Source organism: Mchenga conophoros, linkage group LG3, assembly GCF_057382185.1.
Source record: "Mchenga conophoros isolate Kocher_MC1m ecotype Shallow Benthic linkage group LG3, M_conophoros_male_GT1.1, whole genome shotgun sequence".
NCBI lineage: Eukaryota > Metazoa > Chordata > Actinopteri > Cichliformes > Cichlidae > Mchenga > Mchenga conophoros.
The window spans coordinates 53,576,479-53,589,825 of record NC_140528.1 but is presented as its reverse complement, the minus strand read 5'-3'; the positions used below and the strand labels follow the sequence as shown (position 1 = coordinate 53,589,825).

Here is a 13,347-nt window from a genome sequence, read left to right as displayed (position 1 = left end):
TTCCTCTGGGAAATTCGGTTCCCAAATAGCACGGCACCAACAGAAGTTACAGAATGTGAGCAGAAATATACTATATATACACATATATAAATCCAGGACATATATAAATACAGAGAATACAAAAGGGATAAATAGGAATAAGAATACAAAGGAATTGCACATTTCAAATATTGAACTCTATTGCACTGTTGGATATTAACAAAAAGTATTGCACAAAAGGTAATTGCACAGTGAAGTGAAGAGGCACTACAGCTTAGTTGTTCCCCCCTCCTTTGTCCTCCTGTTTCCCCTCCCTCTCCCCTCCAGAGAGGAGTTAAACAGTCTGATGGCGTGTGGGACAAAGGAGTTTAAGTCTGTTGGTTCTTGTCTTTGGGAGAAGCAACCTGTCACTGAACAGACTCCTCTGGAATAGCATGCAAAGGCTGCATGGAAATGCAACACTGCTAACTATTGAAGCACAACAAGTCAAAAATATTCAACAAAGAATTAAATACCACGAATTAAAGATAGGCAGTTTATCAAATGTATTAGATTTTTCTTTTGTTTAACCAATTTTAAACTTTCTTTCTTCTTGGAATGATTCATCTGATATCAAATAAAAGTTCTGAAATATCTTAAAACAGGCGCAAAACACGAACATCAAGGCATCAAGCTGTTTGCCTGAATTTGAGCAAAGTAAGACCACTTCTTGCATGTGTAGCCCTGACAATGCTGTTTGTTAACATAAAGTATCCAGTGCTTCTGACTCTCTTTAGTCTCTGTACAGCTCTTCAGACTGTGGCATTGTAAAGAAACCACGGCAGACCCAATGACGTTTTCGTGCTTTTCAGCATCTTTACTGACTTGCTTTCATCAGCGGTTGTCATTTCCACACGGCTGGAGCACAAACACCAACAGCAACAATAACCAGGACCCAGTGCAGACTTTTTATGTCGGTGAGGCATGATTGCAGATGCCGTGCAGTTGCATCCACCTCCCCTGCAGCAGCAGCGCAGACCACGCCCCACCACAGGCATAAAAGTATGTTTGACGTTATTTTGATAAGTGGTGTAAACTGACATTGTGAACTGCTAAACAGCACGTTTTAAAATAAGAAAAAGATTAAAGATTAAAAAGCAGAGAAGCTGACCAGTTTCTGTAACTCCCTCTGTTTTACTGCTTTTATCATTTTCATTTGACTATTACAGCCACGTCATGATAGTGGTATGGCAATTCAGTGCTGTTTTGCATTTTAATTTTTGCTGAAGGAGAATTCAGGACAGGTGATTTACACAGCAGGTGCCAGGACAGCTGACCTGGTTGAGTCAGCAGTCTGTGCACTGCAGGCTAACACCCATCTGTGTAGCGGCCTGGGTTGAAGTCTTTCAAAGTGTTTAATGTCTGTGGAAAACAACATTATACTGACACTGATAACTCTGTGTCCAACTGTGAAAGATTTACTGCATTACATGAAAGTGTGACATTACGGTTTTGCTGAAGTTTTATAGGAATTTGTTTTAGATTATGTATCAGTGCTTTATCTCCACTTATTGTATACTGTCTCTTTCAATCCTGCAGTGCAACACTAGTATGGAATCAGCATCAATTCAGCTAAACCCTAGAAATTTGTTTAAGTAAAATACCCCATGCTGTGCAGTTATGCTGCAAAAGATGTAGGCTGCTGGGGATTCCCGTGATGCATTGAGTATTTCTTCTTCAGTCACCTTTCTCACTCAGTATGTGTTAACAGACCTCTCTGCATTGAATCATATCTGTTATTAATCTCTGTCTCTCTTCCACAGCATGTCTTTATCCTGTCTTCCTTCTCTCACCCCAACCAGTCGCAGCAGATGGCCCCGCCCCTCCCTGAGCCTGGTTCTGCTGGAGATTTCTTCCTGTTAAAAGGGAGTTTTTCCTTCCTACTGTCGCCAAAGTGCTTGCTCATAGGGGGTCATATGATTGTTGGGTTTTTCTCTGTATGTATTATTGTACGATCTACTGTACAATATAAAGCGCCTTGAGGCGACTGTTCTTGTGATTTGGCGGCATTTAAATAAAACAACTTGAATTGAATTGAATTATTCCAGTTATGATTGGATGCGACAGTGTGACTCAATGTCCAGTTGTATCCCTGAGAGTGTACCGGAGGAGGTTGTGTTTCTGAAACAGAAGGTCCACAAATGAAAAATGTCTGTTTTGTGAAAGTGAAGTATGATCTAAAAAGTGTCAAGTATCCGAATGATGACTAATAACCATAGCTGGCAACTCAGTCCAGTTTTTTTTTTTTTTTTTCATTGCATTGACTAAATTACAAAAAATTGCTTATATCTATTTTAACACTGCAGGATTGTTTCTTGTTTCCCTCAGTAACACTACATTTAGTAGGAAATTAGAAGAGTTTATTTTTAATTCTGTCATGCTGACAGAATGACATTAAATGACAGTAGAACATCCTTCAACATAATGAATGAAACAGCAAACAGATCAATAGAAAATACTGTTTTTCCACATGAAATCACACATTACTTAAAGCAAATTATGCTGTACTTAAAATTACAGTATAATCATATCAGATTTGTTCCAGTTCTCAGTGTGTCTGCTCCTCTCTTTCCCTCTCTGTCTCCTCAACAGGATCATTTGTAGTCAATGTGACACAGACCTGCTATCAGGCAGAGGAGAACCACAACATCACACTGGAGTGGACGTTTACCACCAGACCTGATGGATCCACAAACTCTGTTTCCATCAGGTGTCAACACAAGACTAATTTTAAAACCTTTGGCTTCTATCATGTGTCCAATGGTGTTGAAGTGTCAGCATCTTCAACTGTCCAGACTCAGGACGATGACTCGGGTCTGTACCTGTGTGAGGTACTGATCATGGTGCTGGTTATGAGAGCTGTCGCCTCAGCATCACAGGTAAATTACTAAGGAGTATTTGTATTATTTTCTTTTTTTCTTCTTTAAATATAATTTCACCACTGAGGATAATAAGGCCATTACTGCTTTTCATAACAGATGCATAATATATATTTTAATGGCAACACATGTCTCTGTGTTTTTTACAACAGCAGCTGATCAACGTCAGAGACTGACACTGTCAAGCATGAGCTTGTACGTTGGTCTGGGGCTGGGAGTAGCTGCTGTAGTTTCTGTGATTATTGGAAAGGAGAAAAAGCCACAAAACCCAGCAGGGAGTGCCTTAGAGACACAACCCTTCAGGACTAAGGAGACTTTTTCTGAAGGACCCGCTTCCTATGAGGACACATCATTTCAGATGTACTTATAGACATGAACCTCTCTCCCAATAACATCTGTTTGAAATGTCAGACAGCAGTTTATGATCTAAAACAGAAAACTGTAGTTTTTCTGTTTCATTATGTTTGTGCCACACTTGGTTTGACTGTTACATAACTAATAATAATAATGATGGATTGCATTTATATATTCGAGAACCTCAAAGCGCTGTACAATGCCACTATTCATTCACTCTCACATTCACACACTGGTGGAGGCAAGCTACAGTTGTAGCCACAGCTGCCCCAACTACAGCTGTTTCCTCCGATGTGTAAAGAATGAAACAATGATCAAACATTTACTGTTTTATTATAAATTTCATTACATCTTTGACGTTCTCATTTAACCCCCATATTACTGTTTTAAGTAATGTTAATTTTAAACTTGTTTTGAGAGATCAAGGAATTCTTGCATGTCCTAACTGACATGGATATGGTTTGGTTAGTGTTGCTTTTTTATTTTGTTTGATATTTATTGTGTTGTTTAGGGTGTTTTACTGAAGCAGTTTGCAATAAGTTCCATAAAATAATAATAAGTTATTATTAATACTACTACTAATAATAATAATAATAATAATATATTTGATTGGATACAGTGAAGTGGTGAGCTTATAGCACCATCATCTGGCCAAGAGGGTGAATTTCACTTAGTTCCATAAGTGGAGGAAAATACTTATTTTCATGGATATTTTTCTTTCCCTATAAAACAAATCTATCCATGCCTAAATCATTTTGATGAAATTCTTGTTGCTGTTATGCTCCTCCTCCATAATGCATAAAGAACTGTATGTTGTATCTTCATGCAGGAACAACGTCTCATATTGACCTCAGAATCTGTTTCCAGACATGATTTGTGTCCTGCAGGCAGCGTCTTGAAATCTGAGTGTGGTTCAAAGTTTAGACTGGATTTAAAACAAGAAGAAAGCATCGGGCATGAGATATGAAATTCCTCCAGTTCACGAACTCCAGGGCCCTGTTTCAGGAAGCCGGTTTAGAAAACTCAGAGTGAAAAACGATACTCAGGGTTGAGTAACCCCGAACTGTCCAACTCGGAATATTCGGTTTCAGAAAGGCTGATAACAATTAGTTCAATCAACGCGGAGTTGCGTCAACCCCAAGTGAAGCGCGCGGACGAGGATACATAAAGCCCTGATAAGCGGAGCACAGATTAAGCGAGTCACCATGGAGACGGAGGGAAAGAAGGCGCGGTCAATGTATTTCACAGCGCTTGAGGTCGAAAGCCAGACCAACATGCAGTTGTGAGTAATACTCCACAGATTATATGAGTTTACAGTAGAACAGCAATGTTGTTTATTTCTTTACTACAGGAAAATAATGAAGAAACATTGACAGCTGTTACAGAGGAGGAAGCAACAGAGACACTTTATGAGGTTTACATCTTTTAATACTTTGTGTACAGGAAATACAGGCGACCAATAAAGCCAGTTGAACAAAAAATCTGTTTATTCTTCTTTCAACATGTTGAGGTGATGGGTCAAAAGAAATGATTGTGACATATGGTGTCTCTGACTGCTCTTCCATCTTGTATGTCCGTGGGAGGGTCAGCATGTTCATGGTTTGGATCACTGCTGATGTTTGGTTCAGAAGGACAGTGTTCTCCTCTAATTGTGGCAATGTTGTGAAGAATCACACATGCCACAATAATGTCACATGCCCTTTCTGGGGTGACCCTGAGTCTTTGCAGGCACTGGAACCGGGCCTTAAGCATTCCGATAGTCATTTCAATTCTGGCTCTTGTCCTGCAATTAGCCAGATTATATCGCTGCTGTGGGCCCGGTTCAGGGTCAGAGTAAGGGGTAAGCAAATAGGGTAAACATGGATACCCCCTATCACCAAGCAAGTAGCCAGTGAACTCTCCTAAGACAGAAGGATACACTTCAGTTCAAATGTCCCTGAAGCAATTGGTCTTTATATATTTTAAAGTATTTTCAACTCACCATGTCCAAATTTTGTGCTCAGTGTACATTCACGGAATATTTGTGAGTCATGGACAGAGCCTGGCCACTTGGCTTCCACATTTGTGATAATGTTGGCAGCATCACATATGATCTTCACAGTGCAGAGAACACACATTAGCATCCATTACTATGATGAAATAATCTGTTAGTTTGAAATGCTACAGGGAACTATGTACCTGTACATTAATGCTGTGGAAAGACTTCCTGTTCACATAGTCTCCTTCATTTACTAAAGGAGCAATGATTGGAATGTGAGTGCCATCTATACAGCCAATCATGCCTGGGAACCCTGAAAATAAATGTAAAATTTAAGTAGTAGTTCAAGTATCACCACATCATAAATTAAGTTTTGGTCATCCTGATACCTGCAATTTTGTGGCATCCCTCTTTGATAAATCTTGTGGGTCTGTGACCGGGGAACACCACAGACGAGTACAGGAGACGTTTCAGTGCAACTGTAACATTCCTGACTGCCCGACAGACTGTAGCCTTGGAAACGTGCTCAGCGTCACCAATATTATACAGAAAGCTCCCGTTTGCAAGAAACCGAAGTGCAATACAAATAATATGTACAGAACTGAGAGCATGTCCGCGATGTGTCACATGCGTAATATATGGCCTGAGGATGTTATCCAAATAAATTATAGATTGTGCTGAGAAACGGTAACGTTCACACAGAAAATCATCAGGAAATGATAAAATGTCCAAACGCGCTCTGATCACTCTCTCCCGGCGGAGAGCTCTGCGGAGAATTTGGGCTTCACAATCTACTGGCTCTTCAAGGAAGGGGCACGCCATGTCTGACACTTCCTACTGTCAGGTTTCCGACAAAGGGGCGGAGACAGTCAGGGTTAGTTGTAGTAAACCTGCTAGGGGGCAGGTTAGCTTCACGGCGTGTGTCGTCATAGTGACTCACTGAGGCTTCATCTGAACTCGCTTTGTGAAACCGAAAACCCAGAGTTTTCGTTAACTCAGGGTATACTTACTCAGTTTTTCCACTAAACCGGCTTCCTGAAACAGGGCCCAGCTCAAAGAAATCGAGTTCATCAGCCTGTGTGTGTTGATTTGAGAGAGAAATGAAATAAAAGCAGCAGCAGCCGCCTGCTGCCACAGCTTTAGTTTGAGTTTGTTGAAACCATAAGTTACATTTTAGGAAAAGAAACCTGCAGCAGACTTTTACACTTTTTTATTTCTGCTTCTAAAGTATTTTTAAAACCATAAGCAATGAAACACTGAACCATCTGCTCACCTGAGACCCTTGTTTATGGAATATGCATGTATCAAAGTTTAATAACAAAGCCTAACTCTTGTATGCGCATAAAGAAATGACTATTTTCTCACTGCATGTTTGTTATTGCAAATCTTGTAAACTCTGTTATTAATAAAGTTTATTGCTGTTTGTAAAAACAAGGGTCGTGACAGTGTGCTCCTTAAAGGAACACATACACGTTGAGGAAACAGGAAGCAAATGAAGTGTGTTATCTGCCGTAACAAAGTCCAGTCCCTACTGTCAGGATTAAATAACAGCACATTTCCTTCTTTGGTCTTGTTGAGTCCAGGCACTTGTTAAAGTTTAACCACTGAATACAGCTGATAGGAAAACAGCACATTTATAGGCTAAATCCTCTGGTGGATTAAAGTTTTTTTTTGTTTTCTTTTTAAAGTTCCCATTTGGTGGCAGGATGAGTGTCCAGCTTAGAAATAATAAACAGGACACACATGGGAGCATAACCTACCCCATCATCCTTTCTGCAGTGATACATGAGCACATAATATGCACTTCATATCACAATGAGGCTTTCTGATACTTCAAACATACATTACACAGTCTTGGATTCTTGAACCTCAGGTTTTCTGCCTGATGGTTCCCTCCAAGTCCTGCTTTTAGTTTCTCTTGGTGCAAAACGACACCACAAAGCTCCCGTTAAACATTTAAATGAAATTTTGGTATCTTCTCAGCCGAGTACGACATCTTAAGGCACAGAAGCGATTAACCAGTAAAACTGCAAAGCCAAGTAAAGCTGCCAGTTCGAATCCCAGTGCAGTGTAGAGGACCGTCCTTTGCATCCAGGTGTGTGCTGATGGACTCAAAGTTGATCCCTGAGGTTTGGAACGAACAGCAGCTGCTGCAAAGGAGAGAAAAATTAAGAGAGAATATTTTAATATCATTGGTAGCTGTTAGCAGTTCCTGTTCTGAAAACATCATAAAGAAAGAAACAACAAAAAACTTTGATAACAACTGGAGCACAAAGAACTCGATGAACAATAAGATTACTGACAGGCCCTGCTGCTCTCTTATATTGCAGAATTGGTAAATATGAAGTTAAAGGGAACCAACAAGTCAACTGTATATCAGTACAGTGACATATAACCAGGGCCGGCCCGTGGCATAGGCCGTATAGGCAAATGCTAAGGGCGCCGTCCATCAGGGGGCGCCACGCCAGTGCCACAAATGTTGAAAAAAAAAAGTTGGTACTATTATTTCTAAATACAAAAAATAATCCCACGTTAATTAAAATGCAAAGTAAAGCTTATTTAATAGAAATATTATTTGTTACAACATTACACTACACTGCTGATGTAGGGGGGTGCCACCTAAAATCTTGCCTAGGGCGCCAGATTGGTTAGGGCCGTTTCTGCATATAACCCCTTTAACCTGGGGAGTCGAACTCAAGGGCCGGTGTCCTGCAGGTTTTAGATAACACCATGGGTCAACACACCTGAATCAAATGATTACTTCATTACCAGGCCTCTGGAGAATTATAAGACATGTTGGGGAGGTAATTTAGCCATTTAAATCAGCTGTGTTGGATCAAAGACATCTAAAACCTGCAGGACACCGGCCCTCGAGGCCTGGAGTTCGACACCTGTGCCTTGAACATTGGAAATTGCCTTTTCTACTCTTTTGTCCAGCTTTGAAAAGGCAAAAAAAAACCTTTCAAGGTTCTGACATGCAGACACAGTATCCTTCAGATAGAAAAAAAATACAGCTATTTGCAGACTTTATGCTTTCAACATTTACATTACTTCGATCTTTAAAGCACAGGCAGGAGGAACTTCATCTAATTTTAAATCTTTATAAAAACTATTTGTACTGCTTTTATATATTTATGCTATTTTTAAAGAAGTGTTATTCGAATGTATATTTAGAATAAAAACTGATTGTATTATTTGTTTTAGGAAAACAAATATTCTTTGTTGGTTTCTGAATGTCAAGATGGAGTAATTCGTACTGCTTTAATCTTCTTACCATGTATGCTGAGTCGACAGTAGTCAAAGCCATAATCATACTCGGTTTTCACCTCACACAGGTACAGACCCGAGTCATCAGTCCTGAGTCTGGACAGTTGAAGTCTGATTCGTCCTTCTCTGAGGGCGTCTTTGTCACTCTGGACTCGTCCTGAAAACTTTGCATCCTGAGACTCTGACACCTCAACACCACTGGACACATGATAGAAGCCTGAGGTTTCATAATTAGTCATCTGTTGACAGATGATGGAAACAGAGTTTGTGGAGTTGTCAGGTTTGGTGGTGAACGTCCACTCCAGTGTGATGTTGTGGTTCTCCTCTGCCTGATAGGAGGTCTGTGTTACATTGACTACAAATGATCCTGTTGAGGAGACAGAGAGGGAAAGAGAGGAGCAGACACACTGAGAACTGGAACAAATCTGTTGTTGAGCTTTATTTGGAGTTCATAAAGTGAAGCTGTAAACTAACCAGAGACACATGAGGTGAGGATGATGAGCAGCAGGATCCTGCAGATCATCTTCTCCCTGTGAGAGGAGACAGAGGTGAAGAGTCATCAACACATGAGGTCAAAGGTCAGTCAGTACAGCTAGAAGAAGGAAAATCTACAGTCTGACTTCATTCACTAATCACAACATCTGATCCTGTTCATGATCTTGTTAGAAGTAACGTTAACTCGGTCACCAAGTGCTGAAAAAAATATTTAGTCTTTTTACTTCAGTAGAAGTCAGAATCCTGCTTATGCAACCATGACGGGTGTGGCTTATGACTCAGCTGCAGGGATGGGGTGGAGCAGCAGGTTCAGGGTGTGGTTTCAGGGGAGGCTGACCCACATAGCTGTTTATCATCACTTGGTCATTCATTCTGTATTTCAGTAGGTTAACAGAACCTGACAGGATTAGTGTGTGAAGCAACAAAGGTAGCAAACGCTGCAAATAAATATAGCTCGACTTTGACTTCGGTGTGTGCTTCAGGTCCTTCTTGTTAAAGTAACATGTTAGCATCAACTTTAAAAAAAAAAATCTAGGACAAAGATTATTACAAAAAAAGTCATCAAAACAAAGCACTTGAGGTAGGTTTGGAAAAGTAAAAATATATCAACACGTTCTAGCTTTGGCTTCTCAAGTTCATAGAGACTCAAACAGCCACAGAGCTATTATAATGTCACTCACCACAGCTGTGCAACACTAAGCATCATTCCCTTCAGCCTCTGGGAGAAAAAAAGTTACTATGGCCTTAGTCCGCGCCCAGTAGGGATCGGCAGTGTGATGGCTGCACTTACAGCCACACAGTGGTAATACCCACCATGTTAGTATAGAGGCTTATAAGTAACATTGCATTCACATTTCTTTCTTTAAATATAGGAATTTATTTACAGAACAATAAATAACTGGTTTTGGTTTAGAATTCATTCACATATCCACATAACACTGCATTCTAAAATAAGTGCGCACATTTTAGTTTACACTGTTATGTATGATTAATCTTTTGTTTTCTGAGTTACCTTAGTTGCAGCTGTTCCAGTCCCTTGATTAAGGAGCCAAGAGGTGGAAAAGGGGCGGAGCGAGCTTTAAAGGAAGGCTACAAATTGGTTCACGCCATAACTCGGGACCATGGGGGGGAATTGGAGTTCATTATGTTTGGTTTAGTTAGGTTTTGTGTGTTTTACCCCTTTTCCTGTTTTTGTGGGCTGATCAGCCACTATTTAAGTTTCCCCTTTGTCTCATTAAGTTAGGTCAGTTTGTTTGAGTTATCAGTTGTGTTGTTAACTTTGAGTAGAGTTTTGTTAGTTTGACCTCTTTTATGGGCCCAAGATTTTGATTCTTTTTGCATGAGTTAACCAATTATGTTTTTTGGGTTAAATAAAAAAATCATTTTTTGGACTTTAACCTGTGCCTAAGTTTCCTTCACTGCTCGGTCCATCACAGGCAGATAGATCGAAATATTAATATTAATAGTATCCATGTCGACACTGGTATTGGTGTCAGATCGATATGAATGTGGTGCAATCGATACTGTCTTTTCTCTTTTCTTCGTTCAGTGCGTTGGTCCCATTTCAAAGTGATCGGTCATCACGGAGGCCCTCGTGTGATGAGTGAATAACTTTTATGCTTAAAAAAAAAAATATTTAAATTATAAGCAAAACTTAGCTGTGATGAGGATTGGGAAAGCTGGGACTTATGTGTCAGAGGTAACCAATTCAAAAATCATCATTAGGCCGTAACACAGTGAGTTACATCCGCCGACAGGTACAGTGGGAGGATGACATCAGGAAGGGGGTAAGGGTAGCCCAAACTAGAAAACAGCTTATCCCTAAATCAGGGCCCATTTATTCTAGCGGGCAGTGTTAATGCAGATAAGGGGAAGACACCCTGGGTTAGACAGACTCACATTGTAGCATAAGGCAGGTGCCTTATGCTACAAAGTGAGCATAAGCACAACAATCATATGACCTCCTATGAGCAAGTGTTTTGGCAACAGTGGGAAGGAAAAACTCCCTTTTAACAGGAAGAAACCTCCAGCAGAAACAGGCTCAGGGAGGGGCGGGGCCATCTGCTGCGACTATTTGACAAGCTGTAAAAGACACCAAGAGATTAATAATAACTAATAATTCTCATCAATAACACAGACATGAGTTCATCAGGCCTCTCTGTGTTGATTTGACAGGCAAATGAAATGAAAGCAGCAGCAGCAGCAGCAGCAGGCTGCTGCCAAAGCTTTAGTTTGACTCTGTAGAAATCCAAAGTTATATTTTAGCAGCAGAAACCTGCAGCAGAACCTTAGACTTTTCTTTTATTTCTGCTTCTAAATTATTTTTAAAACCATAACAACTGAAAAACAGTTGCTCGCTCTTTCTCTGTGGAGTTTGCATGCCCCCTCCTCCCCTCACCTCACACTGGATTCCTCTCAGTTCTTAAAAAGATTAGTATTTTTTTCCTCTAATATTAAAGGATAACAGATGCATATACATAAACAAAAGACTATTTTCTCACTGCATGATTGTTATTGCAAATTTGTAAACCACATTATTACTAAAGTTTATTCCCGTTCTTGCTTCACATCTTGGTGTCGACACAAAAGGGTAATGGCTGTGTGCTTTTTAATGCAACGCGTACAGTTTTAGGAAACAGGAAGTGAATGAAATGTTTCATCTACTGTACTAAAGGCACATTTCCTTCTTTGGTCTTGTTGACTCTGATTATTGAATACAGCTGCTGGGAGAACAACATATTTATATGGGGAAAAGAAAAATGTCTTTTCACTCTAGCTGCGGTCCTTCTCCCACAAATCACCTCTGACACTCGTCTCCACCCACTCCACCCTTCCTGCACGCACTTCCTCGCTTCTCTTGTCTTTCGCTTTGGATGGTATTTAAAACTCATCTGCCTTCACTGTTACACCCGCCTCCTTCTCATTCACACACACGTACTCTGACTTACTTCTACTGGCTTTCTTTCAACTTCTAGCCAGAGCATCCCTCCACCTCTCCAGGCTTCTTCCACCTGCTCTCTACTCTCACTACAAATCACTATATGTGATCTGCAAACATCACAGTCCACGGACACTATTGCCTGACCTCATCTGTCAGCCTCTTCATCATCACTGCATTCAAGAAGCTCTTTCTTGGCATGAAGCCTGCTGCTCACTGATCATCAACAACTTTTTCCCATATCTTCACGGTGTGGCTCATCAGCTTGAGCCACCTGTACTTACTTGGGCTCTGCACATCACCCTTGCTCTTGGAAAATCAGCACCAGCACATTTGTTCCATGATTGTGTTCAACAGTCAGTTCAAAAACTCCACTGCTCTCTCTCTTTCTCTCTCTCTCTCTCTGCCAGATATCACACCTGCACAGGTTTGCCATCTGGGCCACATGCACTTCCACTCTCCATCCCCTTCACAGCTGCCCTCACTTCCTCTTTATTAACACTTTACATTTCCTGGATCACCAACCGTCATCCATCACTACTTCCCCACCTCTCTCTCATTTTTCTTCATTCTCCTCAAAGTACCCCATCCAACCTCTTCAACACACCACCTTCACTCGCAGGCACATTTCCACCTCTATCCTCAATCCAAACCTGTTGCACATCCTTTCCTCATCGATGTAAGTCCTTTTTTTCTCTCCTTACTGAGACGATCCAACCGTTTAATGAATGAGTGAAAAGACAGCATCCTTCAGAGCAGAAGTACAAGACACTGCAGGTGAAAATGACCAAGAAATCACTGAGAAAAAGCGCTTACCCGCTTACCCTGCGATGACTGTGGACAGGGCACCGTGGGAATAAAACTCTGGCGCTGCTGAGCGAGTGAAGCACGGAGCTACATCCTCACACATGAAAAAAGGAAACACACAAATGTAGCACAAAAACGAACTCCGTGCTCCTATGATTTCCTCTCTCAGATATACCGCTGTCGTCTTCAGTGAGCCCGGGGCAGTGAAGCCCCGCCCTCTATAAACGTTGCCATCCATCGACCAATCAAGTCATTCTTAACTAATTCGACTGAGTTTTTATTTCTTTTTTCCTCTTTTTTTCCTCCGCTTTTCTTGATATTCCGGTTATTTGGATATCACAAATTCAATTCATTTTTGTCCAAACTCACTGTTAAGCTTATTTTGTATAACAGATACATGAGCTAAAAGTTTATTTTTTATGATCTTTTTTTCGGTGACGCTGGAGAGGCAACTTTTTACACAGTTTTTACACATCGGGGAAGACAACGCGTGCCCTCGTGTACATCTGATTTATCCATGTGCTTGTATTCCTGTATAGGTGAAAGGGTTAACTGTTGTTATTAACACAAGGAAGAGTTCAGGTTGCCTTTGTCAGTGTTGTTTGGGCATC

General features: G+C 40.7%; 2 protein-coding genes across 2 annotated transcripts; one reads left to right on the top strand and one right to left on the bottom strand.

Moving 5' to 3' along the window:
* Positions 1–848: 848 nt before the first annotated feature.
* Positions 849–4,914, top strand: LOC146579511 (uncharacterized; the record flags this gene model as incomplete). The annotated part of the gene is made up of 3 exons (XM_085267966.1): positions 849–1,020; positions 2,611–2,897; positions 3,050–4,914. Coding segments are annotated over 3 exons (483 nt in total), but the record flags the coding sequence as incomplete, so codon positions are not given.
* A 1,510-nt stretch (positions 4,915–6,424) lies between these two features.
* LOC146579510 (uncharacterized) lies at positions 6,425–12,974 on the bottom strand. The gene is made up of 4 exons (XM_085269334.1): positions 12,754–12,974; positions 8,971–9,026; positions 8,504–8,863; positions 6,425–7,379 (listed from the first exon to the last, which is right to left on the bottom strand). Exons 1-4 carry the CDS (start codon positions 12,972–12,974, stop codon positions 7,186–7,188), a joined length of 831 nt encoding a protein of 276 aa, XP_085125460.1. The 3' UTR covers positions 6,425–7,185.
* Between the last annotated feature and the right edge of the window lie 373 nt (positions 12,975–13,347).

Bases quoted from the DNA above. Each gene is read 5' to 3' on its own strand.
- LOC146579510 (XM_085269334.1), bottom strand. From the start codon at position 12,974: ATGGATGGCAACGTTTATAGAGGGCGGGGCTTCACTGCCCCGGGCTCA. The intron at 8,864-8,970 runs GTTAGTTTACAG...TCTCCTCAACAG, and splicing joins CCTCACCTCATGTGTCTCTG to GATCATTTGTAGTCAATGTA. The intron at 7,380-8,503 runs GTAAGAAGATTA...TCTCCTTTGCAG, and splicing joins CTGTCGACTCAGCATACATG to CAGCTGCTGTTCGTTCCAAA.